The sequence below is a fragment of the Phascolarctos cinereus genome, unplaced genomic scaffold, assembly GCF_003287225.1.
Source record: "Phascolarctos cinereus isolate Bilbo 61053 unplaced genomic scaffold, phaCin_HiC Scaffold_2;HRSCAF=192, whole genome shotgun sequence".
Lineage (NCBI taxonomy): Eukaryota > Metazoa > Chordata > Mammalia > Diprotodontia > Phascolarctidae > Phascolarctos > Phascolarctos cinereus.
In genome coordinates this window covers 381135686-381157076 of record NW_027555625.1, presented here as the reverse complement: position 1 = coordinate 381157076, position 21391 = coordinate 381135686, and the positions used below count along the sequence as shown (strand labels likewise).

The window sequence follows — 21391 nt, the reverse complement described above, 5'->3', positions numbered from 1 at the left end:
CCCTGAGAGGTTCTGCTTTGAGTGCTGTCCCTTTGGACAGACTTGACCTTGAGTTCTGTTTTCTTGGATTGGTCTGTTCCCTTACTGGGGAGGAAATTGCTCAGAGCCTTTGGACTCAAGTGAAGGTTGCTTAGGAAAAGACGAAATAAGATTTAGATCCAGAAGGGACCTTTAAAGCCTGCTGGGCCAAACCGCTTCATTTCATAGTTGAGGAAGTGATTTCACAGTGTTGAGTCTTTGCTCAGACCCTGCTTCATGTAGAAGGTCCATACTGTAGGTCTGGTATAAGTCTTCATATGGCCAGTAAACCGAGTGTCAAAAGGAAATAAAGCATATTTTAGTAAGGAAAAAAAAAACCTGGCCCTAGAGAGGAAGTATGTCCCTGAAGATTTCATTCCTCTTTCTTTTTCAAGGGAAGAGAGAAGATAATCCTGAGCAAGGAGATGTGGTGGTTTTCATGGTCAGTGCTGATGTGTCTCCAAGGTCTTTGGTGGCTCAGCTTCTGAGAGGGGCTCCTTAGGACTAAATGCCTCGGGCTGTCAGAGCCTGGATGAGTTTTCTTCACTTCTCCACCATTGTGTCCTTCTTGCTATTTCTCCATACAGTTGTTTTTCCTTTCATTTTTTTCATTCTTCATGCATCTGCATTTTTCAGTTGAATTAATATTTATAGAGAGCTCCTGGAGCTTCAGGCAGATTAACATCACACATTTGGTTTCATTGGAGTATGCTAGGCATTCTTAGTAAGCCAAGCCTCTTCTGTAGCCTTAAAGGGGAGACTTTGGGACGAGGAAGAAAGATAAATGAGAGTTAGAAAGGGTAGGGCTAAATATGGTTCTGACCCTCAAAATGGGGAATGGAGCTGATGAATACCAGCTTGGGGTGAGAGTAGATTTCAGTGCTCATCGACTTTTTTCCTGTTTAGAATAACTTTTATTGCTGTATTTTATTTTTATAGTCAACTAACAGTTATTCATTAAGCATTTACTAAGCACCTGTTATTTGCCAGGCTCTGTGTAAAACAGTGGGAATTCAAAGAAAGACAGAAGACAGTCCCTGCTCTCAAGGAGCTACCAGTCTGATAGGAGAGAAATCATGCAAATAGCTATGTACAAGCAAGATACATATAGGATCATTTGGTGAGAATCAGCCTAGGGAAGGCACTAACATTAAGAGGGATTGGAAAGGTTTCTTGCAGGAAGGGGATTTTAGTTGAAACTTGAAGGAAGCCAGAAAAGCTACATTTCCCAGTATATTCCTCTCTCTCCCAGAAAGGCATCCCTCTTAAAAAATGAAAACCTCAAAACCGTCTAGCAAAGCTACCTAACACATCAGAAAAGTCTTATCTCATCTCTAGTGTTTTACATATAGAGTGTTCCATCATATCTCTTCTTTGGGACCAGGCTTAGTCTTTGTTACTTAAATTCATTCAGTTTCAATCATTTTATTCTTGTCATTCTTTCCATTTACAAGATTGTAGTCATCGTAGATATTATTTTCTAGGTTCTGCTTTGCATCTGTTCATATAAGTCTTCCCATGCTTTTCTGTATTCATTATATTGATTTTTCCTTACAGCATAATAATATTTCATTGTATTTATATATCGTAACTTGTATGGTCATTCTTCAATAATCTCATCTACCTTCTGATGGGTATTTGACTTTAAACAAACATTTATTAAATGTCTCCTGTGTGCTGAGCATTGGGAGTACAAAGACCCTGATGAAACTTCCATCCCCTCAAGGTGCTGTGGTTCTCCAAGGATAGAGTTTCACAACTTTATTCCTTTGCCTCAGCAATCCCCTAGACTTCTGTAATTCACTGTTCTACTAGGATCTCTATTAATGAAGTCCAATGGGATTCCCTCTGCCATGAGGGCTCCCTCATCAAGTGGTCCATTGGAGACTTAATCTCTGGGGACATTTAATCCTTTGCTTGTCCCCAGAGTTTTACTTGGTGTTCTTGGCTTACTCCTTGCCTAAGATTGAAGTGATGAAAAAGGACCAGAGGGTAATCTTTCTTCTTTTGAGAAAACTTTGGCTTTGGGGCAGCAGTGGAAATCCTTACTCAGATCAGGATCTAGTTATCCCTGTTGACTTTGGGGAGAGGATGAGCTTGGATCTTTCTCACATACTACTCTGGGTACCTTGTCATCATTGTTTTCTAAACCTGTGATGTCATTAGCTTAAGAATCTCCCATGAGTTTCCACCCATGTAGGTCTATATGTACTGTGCACCTTATAGTCATAGAGATGTGTCTGGCGGCGCTAAGAGGTTAAGTAAATATAATAATTACAATAATAGCTAGCATTTTTATAGTCCTTTAAGGTTCGCAGCACTCTTGACAAATACTGTTGTACCCTCAAAACAGCAGTGGGAAGTGCTATTATTATCTCCATTTTACACATGAGGAAACCAAGGCTGACAGAAATTAAGTGACTTGCCTGGGGTCACACAGCTCGTAATCATCTGAGGCCAATTTTGAACTCAGGTGTTCCTGACTCTGGGCAGCTAGGTGACACAGTGGATAGAGTTCTGGGACTAGAGTTTGGAAAACATCTTCCTGAGTTCAGATCTGGCCTCAGACACTTACTAGCTGTGTGACCTTGGGCAAGTCACTTAACCTCCTTTGCCTCAGTTTCCTCATCTGTAAAGTGAGCTGGAGAAGGAAATGGCAAAGCACTCCAGTATCTTTGCCAAGAAAGCCCCATACGGAGTGTAGAGAGTCAGACCCGTCTGGAAATGACTCAACAGCTTTCAGACTACAGGTCTGGCACTCGAATCACTGTGCTGCCTTAGCTGACTTGTCCAGGATCCCACAGTGAGTATGTATCTGAGGCAATATGTGAACCCAGGTCTTCTAAAAACACCTCTCTTCCTTAGGAAAAATCATGACGTAAATCAGGCCTGCATAGTGTCTGCATGATACAGATTCCGCCTTCTCTTTCCATCCTGTAGGAAATGTGGTGTTCGGTGAGCCCATCACAGCCAGCCTTGGCACGGATGGGACACACTATTGGAGCAAGAACTGGGCCAAAGCTGCTGCTTTTGTGACATCTCCCCCACTGAGCCCTGACCCCACCACTCCGGACTACATCAACTCCCTATTGGCAAGGTGGGTGCCAGCTAATAGTAATAATAATAATAATAATAATAATAATTACAGTAATAATAACAACAACAATGTATGTGTGTACATATACATAGTTTATATATTATCTCTTACTCTTCACATCTCTCTTGGGTTGTAGGTTATGTGACTTTCCTAGGGTCACATAGAAGGTATCTTAGGCAGCATTTGAACTTGGGTCTTCCTGACTCCCAAGTCCAGTACTCTATCTGATATTTCACCGGCATGTCCCAGTGGTCATTTATATACCATAGAGCAGCACTTTAAGTGTGCATGCCCTTAGGCCATGCAGCGCCAACAAACACTGCCAATATGGGAAAAGGGGTCTTGAGTGGAAAAAATTTCAGAAGCCCTGCCATAGAGCAGCATGTGGGGTAGGAGGAAGAGAGCAGAAGGTAGAGTGGAGTCTCAAGCGAGTTCGTTCCCAGTGGGGCAGCTGGCAGCAGAGAAGGGTTCCGAGCAACGTGGGGTTAATCTGGCAAGGTTTTCAGCTGCAAGGTGCCACGGGGCAGAGGCATGCTGGGGCAGACCCAGACCAATGGGACTTGTCAGGCAGATCGGATGCAGACACTGTGCGAGCTGTGAATTCTAGAAATTCCTCGGAGGCCCAGGGCTGGACTTTCTCGTGTTTCTCATCCATGCTGACATGAACGGAGCCAAGAGAATAATGACATCCTGTTGAAGACTTTGTAAAGACTCCTGGAGCAGATCGAGTGTCCCCGGCGCCATCTTGTCCTCTGCCAGATCTCACACCCTAATGACAACCTTGTCCTCCACTGTGCGGCTTTAAGAGTCTGCCTCTCAGTGGGGGCAGGGGGGTGGATGGGAGAATCCAGACCTGTGTTTTCATTGGTGTAAGGGGACTCTTAAGGTGCTAACTCTCTCTACCGGTACAGATTGAGTGCTTAGCTGCAGTTCATAAATCCTAGAGTTGCCTGGGGGTATTCGGTGATTTGGCCAGTGTCATATAGCTAATACGTGTTAGAGGCAAGACGTGAACCCAGGTCTTTCTGACTCCAGAGTTAAGTCTCTGTCGTCTATACCATGCTGCCCATTATTATAATCATCAACATCATTATCATCATTGAAGGTTTGTCATCACTTTAAGGTTTGCAGGGGCAGCTAGGTGGAGCAGTGGATAAAGTGCCAGGCTTGGAGTCAGGAAGACCTGAGTTCAAATTCAGCCTCAGACACTTATTGGCTGTGTGACCCTGGGCAAGTTACTTAACCCTGTTTGCCTCAGTTTTCCTCATCCATAAAATGAGCTGGAGAAGGAAATGGCAAACCACTCCAGTATCTTTGCCCAGAGATCTTCGAATCAGGTCCCAAAGAGTTGGCCACAAATGAAATGACTAATCAGTAACAACAAATTAAAGTTTGTGAAGTGCTTGACAAATATGATTTCATTTGATCCACGTAGCAGCCCTGGAAGGTAGACACTCTCTGCTGTTACTGAGTTGTTGAAAGCGAGTCTTCGTGACTTCAGTTCCGGCTCTCTGTCCACAGAGCCACCTAGTTGCCCTTTAGGTGCTATTATTGTCCCTATTTTACATGGATAACTGAGGCAGAGGCCAAGTGACTTGCCCAGGGTCACCCAGCTGAGGAAGTGTTGGAGGTAGGCTTTCCACTCAGGTCTTCCTGCCTCCAGGTCCATCTCTATCCTCTCTGCCACTTTCCTGCCTTCTGCTTACCCGGTGATTTGTTCTGTTTGGCAAATGCTTTTCTGGTCAATGTCATCAAACATCTATTGATTACCTACTGTATGGAGAGTTCCTAGAGCTTGGCACCAGGCTCCCAAAGCCCTGGGAGTGGCTGATGGTAAGTTTGGAAACTTTAAAACTACTTTGTTAGATAGATAAACAGGTATAATATTTACTAAACGCTTACTAGGGGCCAAGCACTATGATGAGGACTCAGGGAATTGACCCAAGGTCTATGCAGTGGATAGAATGCTAGCAGGAAGATTATTTTTCTGATTCAAATTCAGTCTCAGACACTTACTAACTGTGTGACCCTGGGCAAGTCACTTACCCTGTTTCCTTATTTGTAAAATGAGCTGGAGAAGGAAATGGCAAACCAGAATCCAGAATCTTTGCCAAGAAACCTCAAATGGAGTCACAGTGTCAGACAGAACTGAACGACAACTTCAGACTTCCAAGACCTATGTTCTTCCCATTCTACTACATTGTGCTTTTGATAAAGGAAAAGGGAAGGCAATAGACATTGACGTAGTGCCTGCTATGTACCAGACGCTGTGCTGAGCACTTTTTGAAAATGTCATCTCATCGGGATTATCTCACATGGATTCAGACTAGACCTTTGATCTCATTGGTGTAAGAAATTCCCGTGCAAGGAAACTCCTCCTCCCAGTGTGAGCCAGCACCTTCTCTTCACCTTACCATCTTAAGACTTGCCTAGAAGATTGAGAGATTTAGGTGAATGTGCCCACATCAGACAGCTAATATGTGGTGGGAGTTGAACCCAGGTTTTGGCTTTGAGGCCAGTCCCCATCCACTATATTATGCCACCTTTCCATTCCCTTTCTAAGAGAATGAGAATGAAAATGAAAAAGATAGAGAGTGATGATGACAAAAAGAAATGAAGCCTCTTTATGTGAAAGAAAGGTTAAAACCCAAAACCTTTCACTGTAAATATACTTTAAAATATGGTGATTTTATGTAATTATCTTTAATATGTACCCTTTTTTCCTCTTAAAGAGATATGTTTTAGGAGTATAACCTATATTTAAATCGAAAGTGTAGTGAGTATAAGGGATCACTCCACCAATATTGAACAGTTATCTGGCCATTTTTGGTGGCCACATCCATTACTGGAGTTGTTCACTGCTGCTCCCTGGTGGCAAGCATTGTTAGTGTGCAGCCTCCCATCCCACCGGGCATAGGCTCATAGCATCCTAGATTTAGAGGTGAAAGGGACCTCAAAGGCCATTTGGTCCACTGATTTCATTTTACAGATGAGGAAACTGAGGCCCGTGGAGGTTTGAGGGGCTTTCCCAAGGTCACGCAGGCAGTAACATTGGAGGTGGGATTTAAACCCTGTTCTGTCCCTATAGATTCAGTGTTGCTTGTATTCCACTGTGCCCTCTTTGTTTTCCCAGAGCAGAGTGTTAGAGCCAGAAGGGACCTTAGAAGTCACCCATTTCAATCCCTTCATTTTATTTTATAGAGGCATGGAAACTAACCTGAGGCCCAGAGAGGGGGTTTTACACATCCAAGGCCACACGGCTAGAGCCATCACCGGAATGATGGGAATGGAACTTTCTCCTGTACTCCCCCTTACGTTTTAAGGCTGTCATAGACGTATTCGAGTCTCTGAAGTGTTCAAGTCCTCTGTTCGTGATAATGTGCCTAGTCCTCAGATTTTCTTGTAGTTAGAATCTGCGTCCTGGCCTCAGTGGCCCTGAGATGACTTGTTCCTTGGACCACTGGGCAGCACAGTAGCCTCTGTAATTAGGTAGCGCAGATATCTTTGGTCTTTTAAAAAATCATCATTAGAAAGTTATTGTTGTGAGCAGAAATAGTAACAATAAAGTGAAATATGTTTTCCTCTTGAGCTTTTGAGAGTCAGAAATTCCTCTCAGACACAAAGGCGCTGAAATCCTCTAGCAGCTGGGTGGTAAAGTGGGTGGAGTGCTTCATCTGTGTAAATTAAGAAGACTTGAGTTCAAATCTGACCTCAGACGCATACTAGCTGCGTGTCCCTGGGTAGGTCACTTAACCTATGTTTGCCTCAGTTTCTTCATCTGGAAAATGAGGGTACTCACAGCACTCATCTCCCAGGGTGGTTGTGAGAATCAACTGAGATAATAATTGTAAAGTGCTTAGCATTGATGCCTGGCACATAGCAAGTGCTATATAAATATTAGCTATTACTATTGTAATAATTATCATCATCATCATTACGATAAGGCACTTAGCACAGTGCCTGGCACACTGTAAGCACTATATAAATGTTAGATATTATTATCATCATTATCATCATTGTAAAGTGCTTAGTAGAGTTCCTGGCACATAAGTGCTAATATAAACGTTAGATATTGGTATCGTTATTGTCGTTATTATTATTATCATTCTTGTCTATGAAAGAGGACATATACGTATGAAAAAGCTGAAGCCTAAGGAGATTTAGTGACTTGCTGTTAAGGTTACATAAATAGTTAAGTGTTGAGAAGTGGGATTTGAAGCAGGTCCTTTAACTTTTTGCGTTGTACTTCAAGGGCATCTGTCCTAGGTAGCAGGTTGTGCTGAGGTCTTTTCTGCCATCTTTCCTGACCTAAAGCTTTTTTCTCTCCTGCCAGTGGGGACCTGCATCTTGCTGGGAGCGCCCACTGCACATTCAGCACAGCTCAGAAGGCAATTGGGAAGGACAATTTCACGGCCATACCCGAGGGCACAAATGGGGTGGAGGAGCGCATGTCTGTCATCTGGGATAAGGCTGTGGTAAGAAACGGGGGGGCGGGGGGGAAGGACAACTTGACCCCTCCTCTTGAACTCAGGACGAGGTTTAAGAACTGGAACTCAGGATAGGATGAGTGAGTTAATGAAGAAGCATTAATTAATTAATTGAGGCAGCTAGATGACTCCGTGGGTTGAAGCACTGGGCCTGGAGTCATGAAGACCTGAGTTCATATCCAGTCTCAACACAAAGTAGCTGTGTGGGCAAGTTGTTTAACTTCTGTTTCCTGTATTCACTGGAGCTGGAAATGGCAAGCCGTTCTGGTATCCTTGCCAAGAAAACCTTATGGACAGCATTGGTGTGCTGTGGTTCACGGGGTCATGTATAGTCAGATGTGACTACAACAACAATTAGTTATTATTGGTTAGCTTTTCTCTGGAAAGAAAAATAGAAAAACGATGAGGGTTTTCTGGCCCTTAGCATAAATAGTCTGGTGAATTCTTCTTAACACTTCCATCAATCAGTAAACATTTATTAAGCACCTACAGCATAGCATCCAAGGTGCTGTGCGAAGTCCAGGAAGAACTTCTGAAAGGCCCTAAACCTGCTGAAATGGAGTCCCTCAGGCTGTAATTTAACATTGGCTTTCATCGTCATTATCGCTATCAATTTTTTTAAATGCTTTAGGTTTTGCAAAGGCTTTAAGTTCTTCAAGAAGTGCTCATTTGGACCTCTATAATCCTGCTTGCATACTACAAGCATTAGCATCCATATTTTACAGATGAGGAAACTGAGGATCAGAGACTTGCTCGTAGTCACACCGCTAGGCGGGATTTGACTCCAGATTTCCTGACACTGAGTCTTACGGTTTATCCACTCTTTCATGCTGCCTTATGGAGGCGTATGATGACATCCTGTGAGAAAACACCTTTCTGGCTGTGGCATATAGGAGGAGCTTAATGAATGTTTTTTGATAGACCGGAGACTAGACACTTATTTGGTGTTGTTTGATTTCCTGTTGCACACACTTTCACCCTTTTCCTAAAAATGTTGTGTTAAGGCATGTTCATTTTGTTCACTCTGCGATGTCCCTAACGTACTCTTCTGACCATATTCCCCTGCTCAATAAACTTCATTGGCTCCCAGTTACCGCTAGGATCCATACAGCCTCCTCCTCTGGTTGGCACTGAAAGCCCTGGCCCTAGCCTCTTCAGAATTATTTCCATAATTATTCCCCTTTATTCACTTGATGCCACAGCCAAACTGGACATCTTTCTTTTCCTCACGCATGATATTCAGTGTCCCATCTCTGTACCTTTGCCTGTGCTCCGTTATGTCTGCCTCTTTAAATCTTCCATTTTCATCTTCTGCTGGAGTCCTGTCCTGATTCTCCTTGCTCCAAATTAACTTGTAAGGGCCTTCCACCCAATTACTTTGTTAATTTCATATACATTTTATGTACTTATAATGTATGATTTTTTAAAAATAGTATTTTTCCCCAATCACATGTCAAGTCAGTTTTTAGCATCTGTTTTTACAAGATTTTGAGTTCCGCATTTGTCTCTCCTTCCCTCTCCTCCCCTTTTCTGAAAATGGTAGGCAGTTTGACGTAGGTTATATGGGTGCTACCATGTAAAATATATTTCCATGTTAGTCACAGTTGTGAGAGAAGAAATGGATAAAAGAAAAAAATACGAAAAAGGATCAAGCAAGTGAAAAAACGTGCTTCAATCTGCATTCAGAGTCCATCAGTTCTTTATCTGGTTGGGGATAGCATTTTCCTTCGCCAGTCTTTTGTACTCGTCTCGGATCCCTGTGTTGCTGAGAAGAGTGGAGTCATTCGTAGCTGTTCAGCACACGGTATTATTGACACTGGGTACAGTGTTTTCCTGGTTCCGCATTTCATTTTGCGTCAGTTCATACAGGTCTTTCCAGGTTATTCTGAAATCCACTAGCTCATCATTTCTTATAGGACGGTAGCATTCCATTACATTCATATACCACAGCTTGTTCAGCCATTCCCCAATGGATGGGCATCCCCTCAATTATCCTATATTTTGCCACCATGAAAAGGGCTTCTATAAATATTTTTGCACATGGAAGTCCTTTTCCCTTTTTTATGATCTCTTTGGAATACAGGGATAGTGCTGGATCAAAGGATAGTTCCAATGGTTGGATCAATTCACAACTTTACCAACAGTGCATTAGTGTCCCAATTTTCCCACATCCTCTCCAACATTTATAATTTTCCTTTTTTGTCATATTAGCCAATCTGATAGGTGTAAGGTGGTACCTCAGAGTTGTTTTAATTTGCATTTCTCTCATCAAAAGTGATTTAGAGAGCACTTCTTCATGTGACTATAGATAGCTTTGATTTCATCATCTGAAAACTGCCTGTTTATGTCCTTTCACCATTTATCAATTGGGGAATGGCTTATATTCTTATAAATTGACTCAGCTCTCTCTATATTGGAGAAATGAGGCCTTTATGAGAGACATTTGCCATAAATATTGTTTCCCAGCCTTCTCCTTTCCTTTTCATCTTGGTTGCATAAAAGCCCTTTATTTTAATATAATACAATATAATTTAATATATATAATTTAATTTAAATATTATTTAATATATATTAATATAATTAATATAATATAATCAAAATTATCTGTTTTACATTTTGTAATGCTCTCTGTCTCTTGTTTGGTCATGAATTCTTCCCCTCCCATAGATCTGAAAGGTAGACTATTCCTTGTTCTTCTAATTTGCTTATGGTGTCACCCTTTATGTCTATATCACGTACCAATTTTGACCTCCTTTTGGTATATGGTGTGAGATATTGGTCTATACCTAATTTGTGTCTTATTGTTTTCCAGTTTTTCCAGCAGTTTCTGTCATATAGTGAGTTTTTATCCCAAAGGCTATTTTGTCTTTGGGTGTGTTAAACACTAGGTCACTGTGGTCATCGACTACTGTGTCTCACGTACCTGATCTGTTCCACTGATCTCCCACTCTATTTCTTAGCCAGTACCAGATGGTTTTGATTATTACTGCTTTATAATATAGTTTGAGATCCAGTATTGCTAGGTTGTCTTCCTTTGTATTTTTTTAAATTAATTCCCTCAATATTCTTGACCTTTTGTTATTTCTGTTATTTTGTTATTTTTTCTTAGGTTTGTCAGATAATTTTTGTTAGTTTGATTGGTATGGCACTGAGTAAATAAATTAGTTTAAGGCAGAATTGTCATTTTGATTATATTGGCTCAGCCTACTCATGAACAGTTGATATTTTTCCACTTGTTTCGATCTGACTTTATATCTGTGAAAAGTGTTTTCTAATTGTATTCATATAGCTCCTGGGTCTGTCTTGGCAGGTAGACTCCCAAATATTTTCTATTGTTTACGGTTATTTTAAATGGAATTTCTCTTTCTATGTCTTGCTGCTGGGCTTTGCTGGTCATATAAAGAAATGCTGATGATTTATATGGATTTATCTTCTATCCTGCAACTTTGCTAAAATTGTTAATTATTTCAAATAGTTTTTAGTTGATTTTCTAGGGTTCTTTAAGTATGCCATCACATCATCTGCAAAGACTGATAGATTTGTTTCCTTATTGCTTATTCTAATTCCTTCAATTTTTTTTCTTCTCTTATTGCTATAGCTAATATTTTTAGTACTATATTAAAAAATAGTGGTAATAATGGTATCATGCCCACTTCTTGAGAATAGAGATTGTTTCATTCTTTGTCTTTTTATCCTCAGAACCTACCATAGTTCCTGGCACATAGTAGATGCTTAATAAATGTTTGTTGATGGATTTGATTGATTGAAAAATTGGGGTTGGGGGCCATTGACCTATACTGAACCTATTCATTATTGCACCAAATAGCCATTGTCTGATAACAACTTAAAGATACCCAGTCCAAGACATTTAAACTCAGTGGGTAGTCACCTTCCTCGAGAAATGATAATAACCATGTCTAGTCTTCCATTGTCCGGTGGTCATTCCCTAGTCGATCCTGAGGCTTACCATATTGAAATTCTGTGACTGCAGCATTTGAAGTGCCCTTGGCCATCTGAACCCAAGTCACAACCTCCTAATTTGGCTCTGGGTGAGGAGGCTGTGCATTGACAAATGTCCATTTGCACTTGAACAGGCCACTGGGAAAATGGATGAAAACCAATTTGTAGCTGTGACCAGTACCAATGCCTCCAAGATCTTCAACTTGTACCCTCGGAAGGGAAGAATATCTGTGGGTTCTGACAGTGACCTGGTCATTTGGGATCCAGATGCTGTGAAGATTGTTTCAGCCAAGAACCATCAGTCGGTAAGGCTTGTTGTGCTGGGGAAGGAATGGTGGTGGTGGTGGTGGTGGTGGTGGTGGGGTCATGGGGTCATAGGGTTTAAAGGTAGAAGGAGGCCTTAGAGGCCATTTAATTTTTCAGAGCAGGAAAAAATGGGACTCAGAGACTTTGAGTGACTTTCCCAAGATTTATGTATAGAGAACTTTCTTGCTGTGGAAGAAATTTCACATATAAAGAATGATAACTAGAGTCCATTACACTACTGTAATGGCCCTTCCTTTGTAATCCAGCTTTTAATTGGAAGGAACCTCTGACTTTTATAGGCTCATAGAGTTAGAGCTGGGAGATATCTTAGAGGTTATTGAGTCTGGGCCCCACCCATCATTTTACAGAGAAGCCTAGAAAGGTTCAGACTTGCCCAAGGTCACATAGGCAGTAAGTGGCAGAGCAAGGATTTGGACCTATCTCCCCTGACTCCAAATCTCATCGCATTTCCACCATACTGTCCTGCCTCTCATATAAGTCTGGGGCAGCTACATGGTACAGTGGATAGATCACCTGGCCTGGCGTCAGGAAGATTTATCTTCCTGAGTACAAATATGGTTTCAGACACTTATTAGCTGGTCAAGTCACTTAACCTTGTTTGCCTCAGTTTCCTCTTCTGTAAAATGAGCTAGAGAAGGAAATAGCAAACCGCTCCAGTATCTTTGCCAAGAAAATCCCAAATGGAGTTAGCAAGAGTCAGACACAACTGAAATGACCAAATAACACGAACAAAACTCATATGGTTCACCTTCTCATTCCAGTGTAGGAAGCACTACTACGAAACCTATACCAGATGATTGTCAACCTGCCACTTGAATTTCCCTATCTCCCTAAATGAGGTAGCCAAATCCCCACTGCAGTACAATTTGTTAGAAAATTAATTCTGAAATTGAGCCTCCAAATCCTAATATCTTAGAAGTTGAAAGAAGCCTCAGAGGACATCTTGTTAGTTTAACACAGATTTCAGAGAGGATCCCTCCTATGCTGTTCTCAGGAGGTGGTTATTCAGCCTCTGGAGGACAGCTTACCACCTGCCAAAGTGGACTACTCTGTTCTGAAGACATCTCTACTTGTTAGGGTTTCCATGGGTTGAGACGAAATCTGCCTCTAAAACTTCTACCCATTTCTCTTAATTCTGTCTTTTGGGGTCAAGAAAAGAAAGCCTAATCATTCTTTCATTTGAGAATCCTTTAAATATTCAAAGACAGCTCTCCTAATTTCCCTAGTCATCCCTTCCAGGCTAAACATTCCTACTTCCTCCAAATAATCTTTATATGACATGGTTTCTAGTCTCCTCTCTATCATGGGCACCCTTCTCTGTACATTTGTTGTTTCTCATCCTTTATTCCTGCATGTGTGTGTGTGTGCGTGCGCATACATGCCAAACCAGACTCTTGACTCTCATTGGCTTTGCAGTTTATTAACCGTTCCCTACCCCGCCTCCAGTCCTTTTTTAAATGAACTATGGCAAAGACACAGCCTCCTCATTTTGTGCTTGTACTGCTGATCATTTTGAACCCAGGTGTAGAATTTTGTTTATCCCTCCTAAATTTGATCTTATAGAGCTTCAGTTCTTCATGCCAGCCAGTTGAGATTTTATTGGACCCCGCTTTTGTCATCTGCTGTGTTAGCTCTTTTCCCCAGCCTTATGGCCAGATACATCAGTCATCTCTGATTTGATGAGCATGCCACATATGCTTTCATCCAAGTCACTGATAAAAATGTTGGACAGAGGAAGACCAAGGACAGAGCCCTTTGGCCCTTCACTTAGCAGTTTTGTTTTAGGTGGACACGGACCCATCAGCCACCCTTCTTTGCTTCTAGTCATTGAGTCTGACTAATCTCTCTACCATTCCATCTTCTCTACAAGGATATCACGAGAAAGTTTATCAAATGCCTTGGTTGAACTCCATATATCTTATGTTTGTGGCATTGCCTTGTTGTATCAATGTGGTGATTCTATCAAAAAAGGAGCGAGGTTAATCTGGTATGATTTCTTTTTCATGAACCTGCGTTTGCTCATCGTGATCCCTACTCCCCTTTTCAAAAGCTCACAAATCACCCATCCCTTTGTTTCCTGGAAAAATCTTCTGAGCTTGTAAAATCAAGCTCCATAGCCTCACTTTGAAGAATCTACCTTCTTGGAAAATCAGAATATTTTCCCATTTGTCCAGTTCTTGAACGCCTTTTGTGTTCTTCAGGTTTTTTTTTCCAGAAATCAGTGTGGTTTTTTTTTTTTTTTTAGTTCTCTGGAATATAGTTCTTCCACACTTGATGACTTAAACTCATGGAGGTCAGGAATTCTTTAGCCATCTTCTCAGTTCTCTTGAGTTTCCCTGTTAACTACGGCTGGGTTGGTCTTATTGCTATGAAGATCACTCACTTTGTTAGAGAAAGTTACAGCTCTATAGGAGTCCATCCTCTGGAAGAAGTTGGGGACATTCTGGACTTTCCTTTTCTCTTTTATCATGGTGTATCAGTGCCTTATGATGCCAGGGACAGGGTAGTGTGCTCAGCTCACAATGTCCACAAAGATCCTATTCGTCTCATCTGTCCCTTGTGAAATTTTCTCTTGTGTTACAGGCTGCAGAATACAACATCTTTGAAGGGATGGAGCTGCGGGGAGCGCCCCTGGTGGTCATTTGCCAGGGCAAGATCATGCTGGAGGATGGCAATCTTCACGTGACCCAGGGGGCTGGGCGCTTCATCCCCTGTAGCCCTTTCTCGGACTTTGTCTATAAGCGCATTAAAGCTCGGAGGAAGGTAAGGAGGAGACTGAACCCAAATATAGTAAAAGTCAACGGTAGTGGGAATTGAAAGGCTTGGGGCAAGGGCTGACGTCTTGCCTTTGTTTTCACTGGGGTACCGAGAAGAATAGTGAAGTATTAGGACACCGTGTCTCTGGCTAAGCGATGTCCCCTACAAGAAGGGGCTTAGCCTTATGGTCTTGTGACCAAAATAAATTGCATCCTAGTGTTTGCAAGTTTAGGCACTGACATAAGGTCCTGTAGATTGTAGGCTTTTTAAGGACAGGAGTTATTTTATTTTTAATTTGATATCCTCCCCAGGCTTACCTGGCATGCAATAGGCACTTTAAAAAGGATTATTGAATGGGGTGGTGGCCATCCCTTTATTCACTAGGGTTAGAACATCCCTAGAGCAGAAAAGGGAAAGAAGATCAAAATATTGACCCATTGTAGCTCACTTGCTTGAGTCAGTATCATAAAATAATGTGTCCTTAGTGTTAATGCAGAGAACATATCTGTGGGACTTATCTATGCTTGGTGACTCTGGGAGCCCGTGTGCCTTTAGACTAGGTACTGGCACGTGTTTGGCTTTGCCAGGGAGGGACGCTACTGAGTTCACTGCTTTGCCCCTGTGAGGCCATAGGGAGTAGATGAAAGCAGTGGCCACCGTGATGGAACCAAAGCTAGGGGCCAATGGGCCAGACACAGTGACACCAATCCCAGGCTTGCTGACTTGCGGTCTGCTCTCAACTCTAAGAGGATTGTGAACTTGAGTTCAAACACCTTTCATTTTTGTACAGTGCCTGACACGAAAGGACTTCATAGTTGCTTGTTGATTTGAATTAATAACACTTTCTTTTCCATGGTGGCAGATGGCTGAAATGCACGCTGTGCCAAGGGGCATGTATGATGGGCCAGTGTTTGACTTGACCACCACTCCCAAAGGGGGCACCCCTGCAGGTTCCACCAGGGGGTCGCCCACTCGCCAGACCCCCCCAGTGAGAAATCTTCATCAGTCAGGATTTAGCCTGTCAGGTAAGGCTGGACTGCCGTGCCTGGATTTGGGTGGAAAATAGAAGGCTGAAAATTGAAAAACCAAACAGGACAACAGCAGTAGCCTATAATAATAACAATAAATACCCTGGGAAATCTGGGTAATAGGCCTTGAGGCTGGATAATTATCTTAAGAAACAGAAAGGTGTCTGCTTTGTTCTTAAGGGAGAAGTTTCTGGGGACAAGAAGAAAGTGTCTTAAGTCAACAAGGAATGCTGGCCATGGAGGAGTTGCTTTCTTCTTTCCAGAAATAGAGGATTTTAGAAGTGCTGAAAACACAGTAGTCCTCTGGTCTAACTCCTCTTCTTTTATAATTTACATTAAAAATTTTTAATTTAATTTTTAAATTTCTAAAATTTAAAATTTTGCAGTTTCTATTTTTAAATTTTACATTTAACAAATGCAGGAACTGAGATTCCAAGGGGTAGCATGAATGGTTTAAGATCATATAGCCAGGTTTAGAAGTAAAGCTAGCTCTCCATCCTGAGTCTTCTTTGACCCTCTGTCCAGAGTTCTTTCCAGCGTATGATTTCTACTACACTTCCACTTTATAAAATGAGCAGCAGGGAAATAGATTTACTCAGTTTGGGGCAGCTAGGTGGTGCGGTAGGTGAGGACACACTACTTAGAATCAAGATCTGAGTTCAAATGCAGCCCCAGGCACTTCCTATATCCCTATGTGAGTCACTCACTTTGCTCATCTGTCATTTCATTGCATCATCCTTATCTAAAATGAGGATGATAATAATAGTGCTTTAATTAAAGAGTTGTTGTGAAGAGTACATGAGATATTTGTAAAGCACTTTGAAAACCTTAAAAGTGCTAGTTATTACAATAGCATGACAAATACTTCTAATGTACAGAAATATTTTCACTACGTAAATAAAAGCCATACCAAACTTAATTAAATATTCTCACCAAATTAGGGGGCAGAATAGGAAAAGGAAAAAGGAGAAAGTGAATTGGAGGGGCAGCTAGGTGGTGCAGTGGATAGAGCATTGGACCTGGAGTCAGGAAGATCTGAGTTCAAAATCTGGCCTTAGACACTTAATTAGCCGTGTGACCCAGGCCAAGTTACTTAACCCCTGTTGCTTCAAAACAAACCACACAAAAAATGAATTGGAGGAAAGGGAGAGAAAAATAGGAAGAGAAAGAGAAACTTGGAAATGGAGCATGGGTTAATGGCGGGAGAGACAATGAGACAGGAACAAAGTGAAGGATGCTTTTGGGAAGTGACTGATGAAGGTTGGGAAGCCGTTCAGTGTCTTAGCCCTTGACATTAATCTTCGTGTGTCATTTTCTTACTTGCACCTTCAGGTACTCAGGTGGATGAAGGCGTCCGTTCCGCCAGCAAGCGTATCGTGGCGCCCCCTGGAGGCCGTTCTAATATAACATCCCTGAGTTAAGTAGCCCCAAAGAGGATGAGAAACCAGAAGAGATTTTTCAAAGCCAAAATGGTACATTGGTATTTAAGAAAGAAAGAAAGTGAATCCAAACAGTTCCAATCTGAAGAATCAATAAGCCTTCAAGCCTTATTTTTTTTTCTCCCAGTGCTACTCGCTTGCCTCGCTTTAAGAGTATCGCTTCATTTCTGTTGATTTGGGTTTTTTTGCATAGCCTTGAGAGTTTTTTTTCCTCTTCTACATGCATGCAGTAAGATGAGTCACTAAGTTAAGAGTCTGTAACCTACCTATGTGTTGCGTGCTTGTGTGCCGCTGAGTTATAAGACGGGGGATAGACAAAGCTGGGAGGACAGGGAACCCAAAAGGTAGAACGAAAGGGAAACAGGCCGCTTGGGGTGGAAGGGTGGTGGGAGCCCTGGCAGAGGGGCAGCGGGTGGGCTGAGTGCGGGAGGTGGGTGGGCCAGGGGAAGGAAAAGGGGGTGTTGTGTATTGTGTCGAGTACTTCTGTTTCCAATGAAGCCCGTGGGGCATGGCCACCGTCGTCATCACCTCATCACATCACGGTACCACGGGGCCTCCAGAGAAGGCAAGCAGTTTCTGTCACGTAGCCTTTGTTACGTTTCCTCTTCATCTGGTTTGTGTTACTTTGTACATTTTATTAAAAAATGAAAGGCAATCACTTCTTTCCTCCTGCTTGGTTGTCCCCCGTTCTTCGGTCTTTTGCTCGGTTATTTTCAAGGCCTCTTCGCCTCTCCAGCTCGTTCTTCTCTGGCCTGAGGAGAAGAAGGTGCTTCCGTTTTCTCCCTTCCTGCTGGTGTCCTCAGCCCTGTATTTTCTGCCAGGTGACTGGTGATAGGTGACCCAGGGAGGCGGGGCAAAGATCCTCAAGATGGCAGTGACACCTTACAAAGAGTTACTCTTTAGCGGGTTACTCTTTAGCTGCCTGCTAGAGGATGGATCACAAATGCATGTTGATGAAGAGAGAGAATCCTAAGGACATTTTAGTGTATAAAATCAGTTAATGTTGGATGTGGCCAAAAATAGGTTCCATCAAGCCTCCCGGGGGACGCCAAGCCAGGCAGGTCTGGGCAGTTGATTTTCTTAGTTTCCTGGTGCTCATACAGCTTCAGATTGGATGGAAGGTCTTTTTTTTTTTTTTTTGGTGTGTTTTTGGCAGGCATTTTCCTAAGAATCCCTTGAAATTTTAATTAGCGGTAAGGAACCTCATCTCCTGTGGATCTGGGGATGGGTGTGGGAGAAGGCAGGAAGTCAGAGAAGACTTTTTCCATTGACATTTTCTTTTTCATTTGTAACTGATCCATTTTATCCTTCATTAAGAAATAAACCTGCTGTGTTTATGAGTTCTTGTAAAGGTCAGGAAAGGGTGGCTTTATTTTCCACCTTAGCAAAATGTAGGAGTTGGATGATCTTTTAAGATCCCTTCCAGTGCTTAAGCCTGTGGTCACAGGGCAAGAGTTTGCTAAAGGTCGAGTTAGAGAAGTGAGATCTTGCATACACCTGCTTTTGTCTTCTGAGTTCAAGCATTGATTGTCCACTGCTGGTCATTTTCTTGCATTGTGTATTGCACGCACAGGCTTTCTCGAGTACCTTTGAGCAGGAACAGAGAGCATGGGCATAGTTTTCCCAAACCAGGACATTCTGAAGGATTTATACTCATAAGATGGTTTTTATTTTCAGGTTTCTGACCTGAGGAGGGAGATGAGTTGAGTAGACAAATCCCAAGTGAACAGAGAAGAGGGCTCCCAATGCTTTTTAGGGTCTTCTCAATACTCCATCTTGTTCCTCTGGGGACTGAGGAGGGTGGTGCATTTCCATTTTTCCTTTCTTGCCCAGTGTCCCTGGCCCTCTTTTTCCTAAAGAAATAGCAGAACCATCCAACCAAATATCCCTGCGGTTGGTCTGTGTTGTGAATCAGGCCAGAAATGAAAAAGAGAACAGAACAGACTGAAAATGACTAGGGAGGATTTTAATGAATTGAAATTGCTTTTAAAATAATTTAATGTTGATATCCTCATCTCTTAAATTTTACAAGGGCTTTGAAAAAATCATATTTTGGAATGAAGACTGAGAAACCCTGGTGTTGAGAGAACCCATTTCCCTAAGAGAGGAATAAAATGAAATCTGTGCACCAACCCTGGAAAGGCACCATCCCAGTGAGGCCATTTTTGTCTCTAAGGGCCAACCATTTAGTGACTATTGCCTTGGATGGTTATTTGGCATATATCTTTCCTTCTTTTCCTCTGTTTTGAATCAGTTTTAGATGTTAAGGCTAAGAGGACGTAGCATTTTAGATTTGTTTCATCCATGGGTGGGGGAAGGGGTGGAATTAGGCTTAATGTCAGTTGGGGTTACTGGTTCCCAATGTAGACCTCTGGCCTATTGTACTTAGCCTGAGTGTGCGGAGAATAAATAAATAAATACCTTGCTGGTTCTTTAAGATTTCATTGTAATCCCAAGCCATGGCCACAAGATAGCGCTAACATTACAGAAATGAAAATCTGCAGCCTTTCTGCCTGTACTTGAGGGAGCCAAGCCATTTATGGCCCAAGAAGGCCCTCCATATCATCTTTCTTTTCTCACGGTCGCCCATCCACCTCAGCTGTGCTCTCCCTCGTTACTGAGAGATTCTGACGTGAAGGAATTGGTCAGAACCTTTCAGTTTGCACAGGCAGATTAAGCCGAAGAGCTGTAAAGATTATCCAGGGCATGGGGGGGGGGGGTTGCAGACCAAAAGATTCAAAGGATGATCTCATCTTTGTTCGCTTGGATAACATCTTGCCAAACCCAGTAATTCTAGGTGAAAAATAAATCAGCATCTTGCTGAGTTTAGCTTCCACGGAATCGATTGCTTGGGTTTCAGAGTCTTCTGTCTTATTTTTAAATGGTTGGGTTTCTTCTTGAACAGTAGCAGGAAAGAAATGACATCAACTAATGCCCTACTGTCCAAAAAATTCATCAGGCCTCTCCTTCAGGTGGTCAGTAAAAAGGAGAAGGAAATGACTCACAGCGTGAACTGTAGAGATTAGAGCTCTGGTCTCTGAAGGCGGTTTTGCCAGAGTTTTCATTATGACGATTCTACAGTCCTCTCTCTCCAGGTCTTCAAGCCTTCTCCTTGAGGCAGGGCTCTCAGATGGCCTTCTTCGGCCTCAGTTTGCCAGCCACCATCCCGCCCTTACCCGGAGCCCTGTGATCTCTGATCCTGTGACTTCTGGAACATTCCTTCTCTCATTGTTGTTCTACTTCCCTCTGGTCCTAGATATCCAGTTAGCTTTTCCTGGAGTGGTGGGCAGGAGCAGGTGCTAATGGAATTGTTACCTTTCCCACTGATTCAATTTAAAGATTCAGTTTAAGTAAGAAGATGGCGATGGTGTACTTGAGCAAATGGATGCTCTCTCCATCTTTCTACCTCACAGATACCTTTTCTTGGATCTTACTGTGAGGCTGGGCTGTCCTAGGCCAGAAATAACACGCCTGGCAGGTTGAGTTTCCAACTTCCATATACTGCCAAGGGTTGTCTAAGCTTTCTCCATGGGAAGACCCAAGCTGGATTCCCAGATATGCTCACTGGCTGTTGTGGGCAGCCAACATTTATTGTATATTTCCCTTAAATTTTCCCCTTAAACTTCTTCTATTGACGTATGGTTTGTGGGTGTCAAGTTTTCTTGTATCTGGTGAATATGAAAGAAAGGACAAGTGAACCTTCCTGTGGTCTGTGGTTGCTGTGAAGCAGCTCCCGTGTGGAAGAGCTGTTTGGTTTGAACCGTAAAGAAAACAGTATTTTGAGTTTAGCTGAAGAAAAGTTCATCCAAGTGACTGTTACTGTAAACCTGGTTATTAAAATAATTGTAAAACAACATTCCCTGTGGTGTCCAGCCTCCTTCTTTGTGTGTGTGTGTGTGTGTGTGTGTGTGTGTGTGTGTGTGTAACAGAAAGTCCCTTGAGCCATTAAGCCTCTTAGGATCACAGCTAGAACTGGAACAGAACTTTGAGGCCATGAGGTCCAGCCCCTTTGTTTTACAAATGAAGAACCAGAGCCTCAGAGAGGTTTAAGTAATTTGACCAAAGTCCCATGTCATGAACAGACAGGCAGGGATATGAACCAGCTCCTCTGATGCCAAAGCCTCTGAGCCTTTCCACTGTACCGCACATCATTTCCCCGCAAACATGAAGACCTTGAATAACTGGGATGCTCCAGAAATGGGAATTCTTCTGAATTTTTCTGATTATTTGAAGATGACCCTGAAAACCCTTTCCCCCGCTTTTCAAGCCTTGCTAGAA

The 21391-nt window shown here is 42.4% G+C and overlaps 1 protein-coding gene across 2 annotated transcripts in view; it reads left to right on the top strand.

The window, feature by feature from the left end:
- Positions 1–20969, top strand: part of DPYSL3 (dihydropyrimidinase like 3) — a 141790-nt gene extending 120821 nt beyond the window's left edge. For both annotated transcript variants that reach the window (XM_020964234.2, XM_020964236.1), the window contains exons 9-14: positions 2959–3115; positions 7449–7590; positions 11697–11867; positions 14473–14652; positions 15509–15671; positions 17007–20969. In XM_020964234.2, coding sequence (XP_020819893.1) covers positions 2959–3115; positions 7449–7590; positions 11697–11867; positions 14473–14652; positions 15509–15671; positions 17007–17095 — 902 coding nt within the window. In that variant the 3' untranslated portion in view covers positions 17096–20969. The remainder of the gene's footprint in view (positions 1–2958; positions 3116–7448; positions 7591–11696; positions 11868–14472; positions 14653–15508; positions 15672–17006) is intronic.
- The last annotated feature ends 422 nt before the right edge of the window (positions 20970–21391 follow it).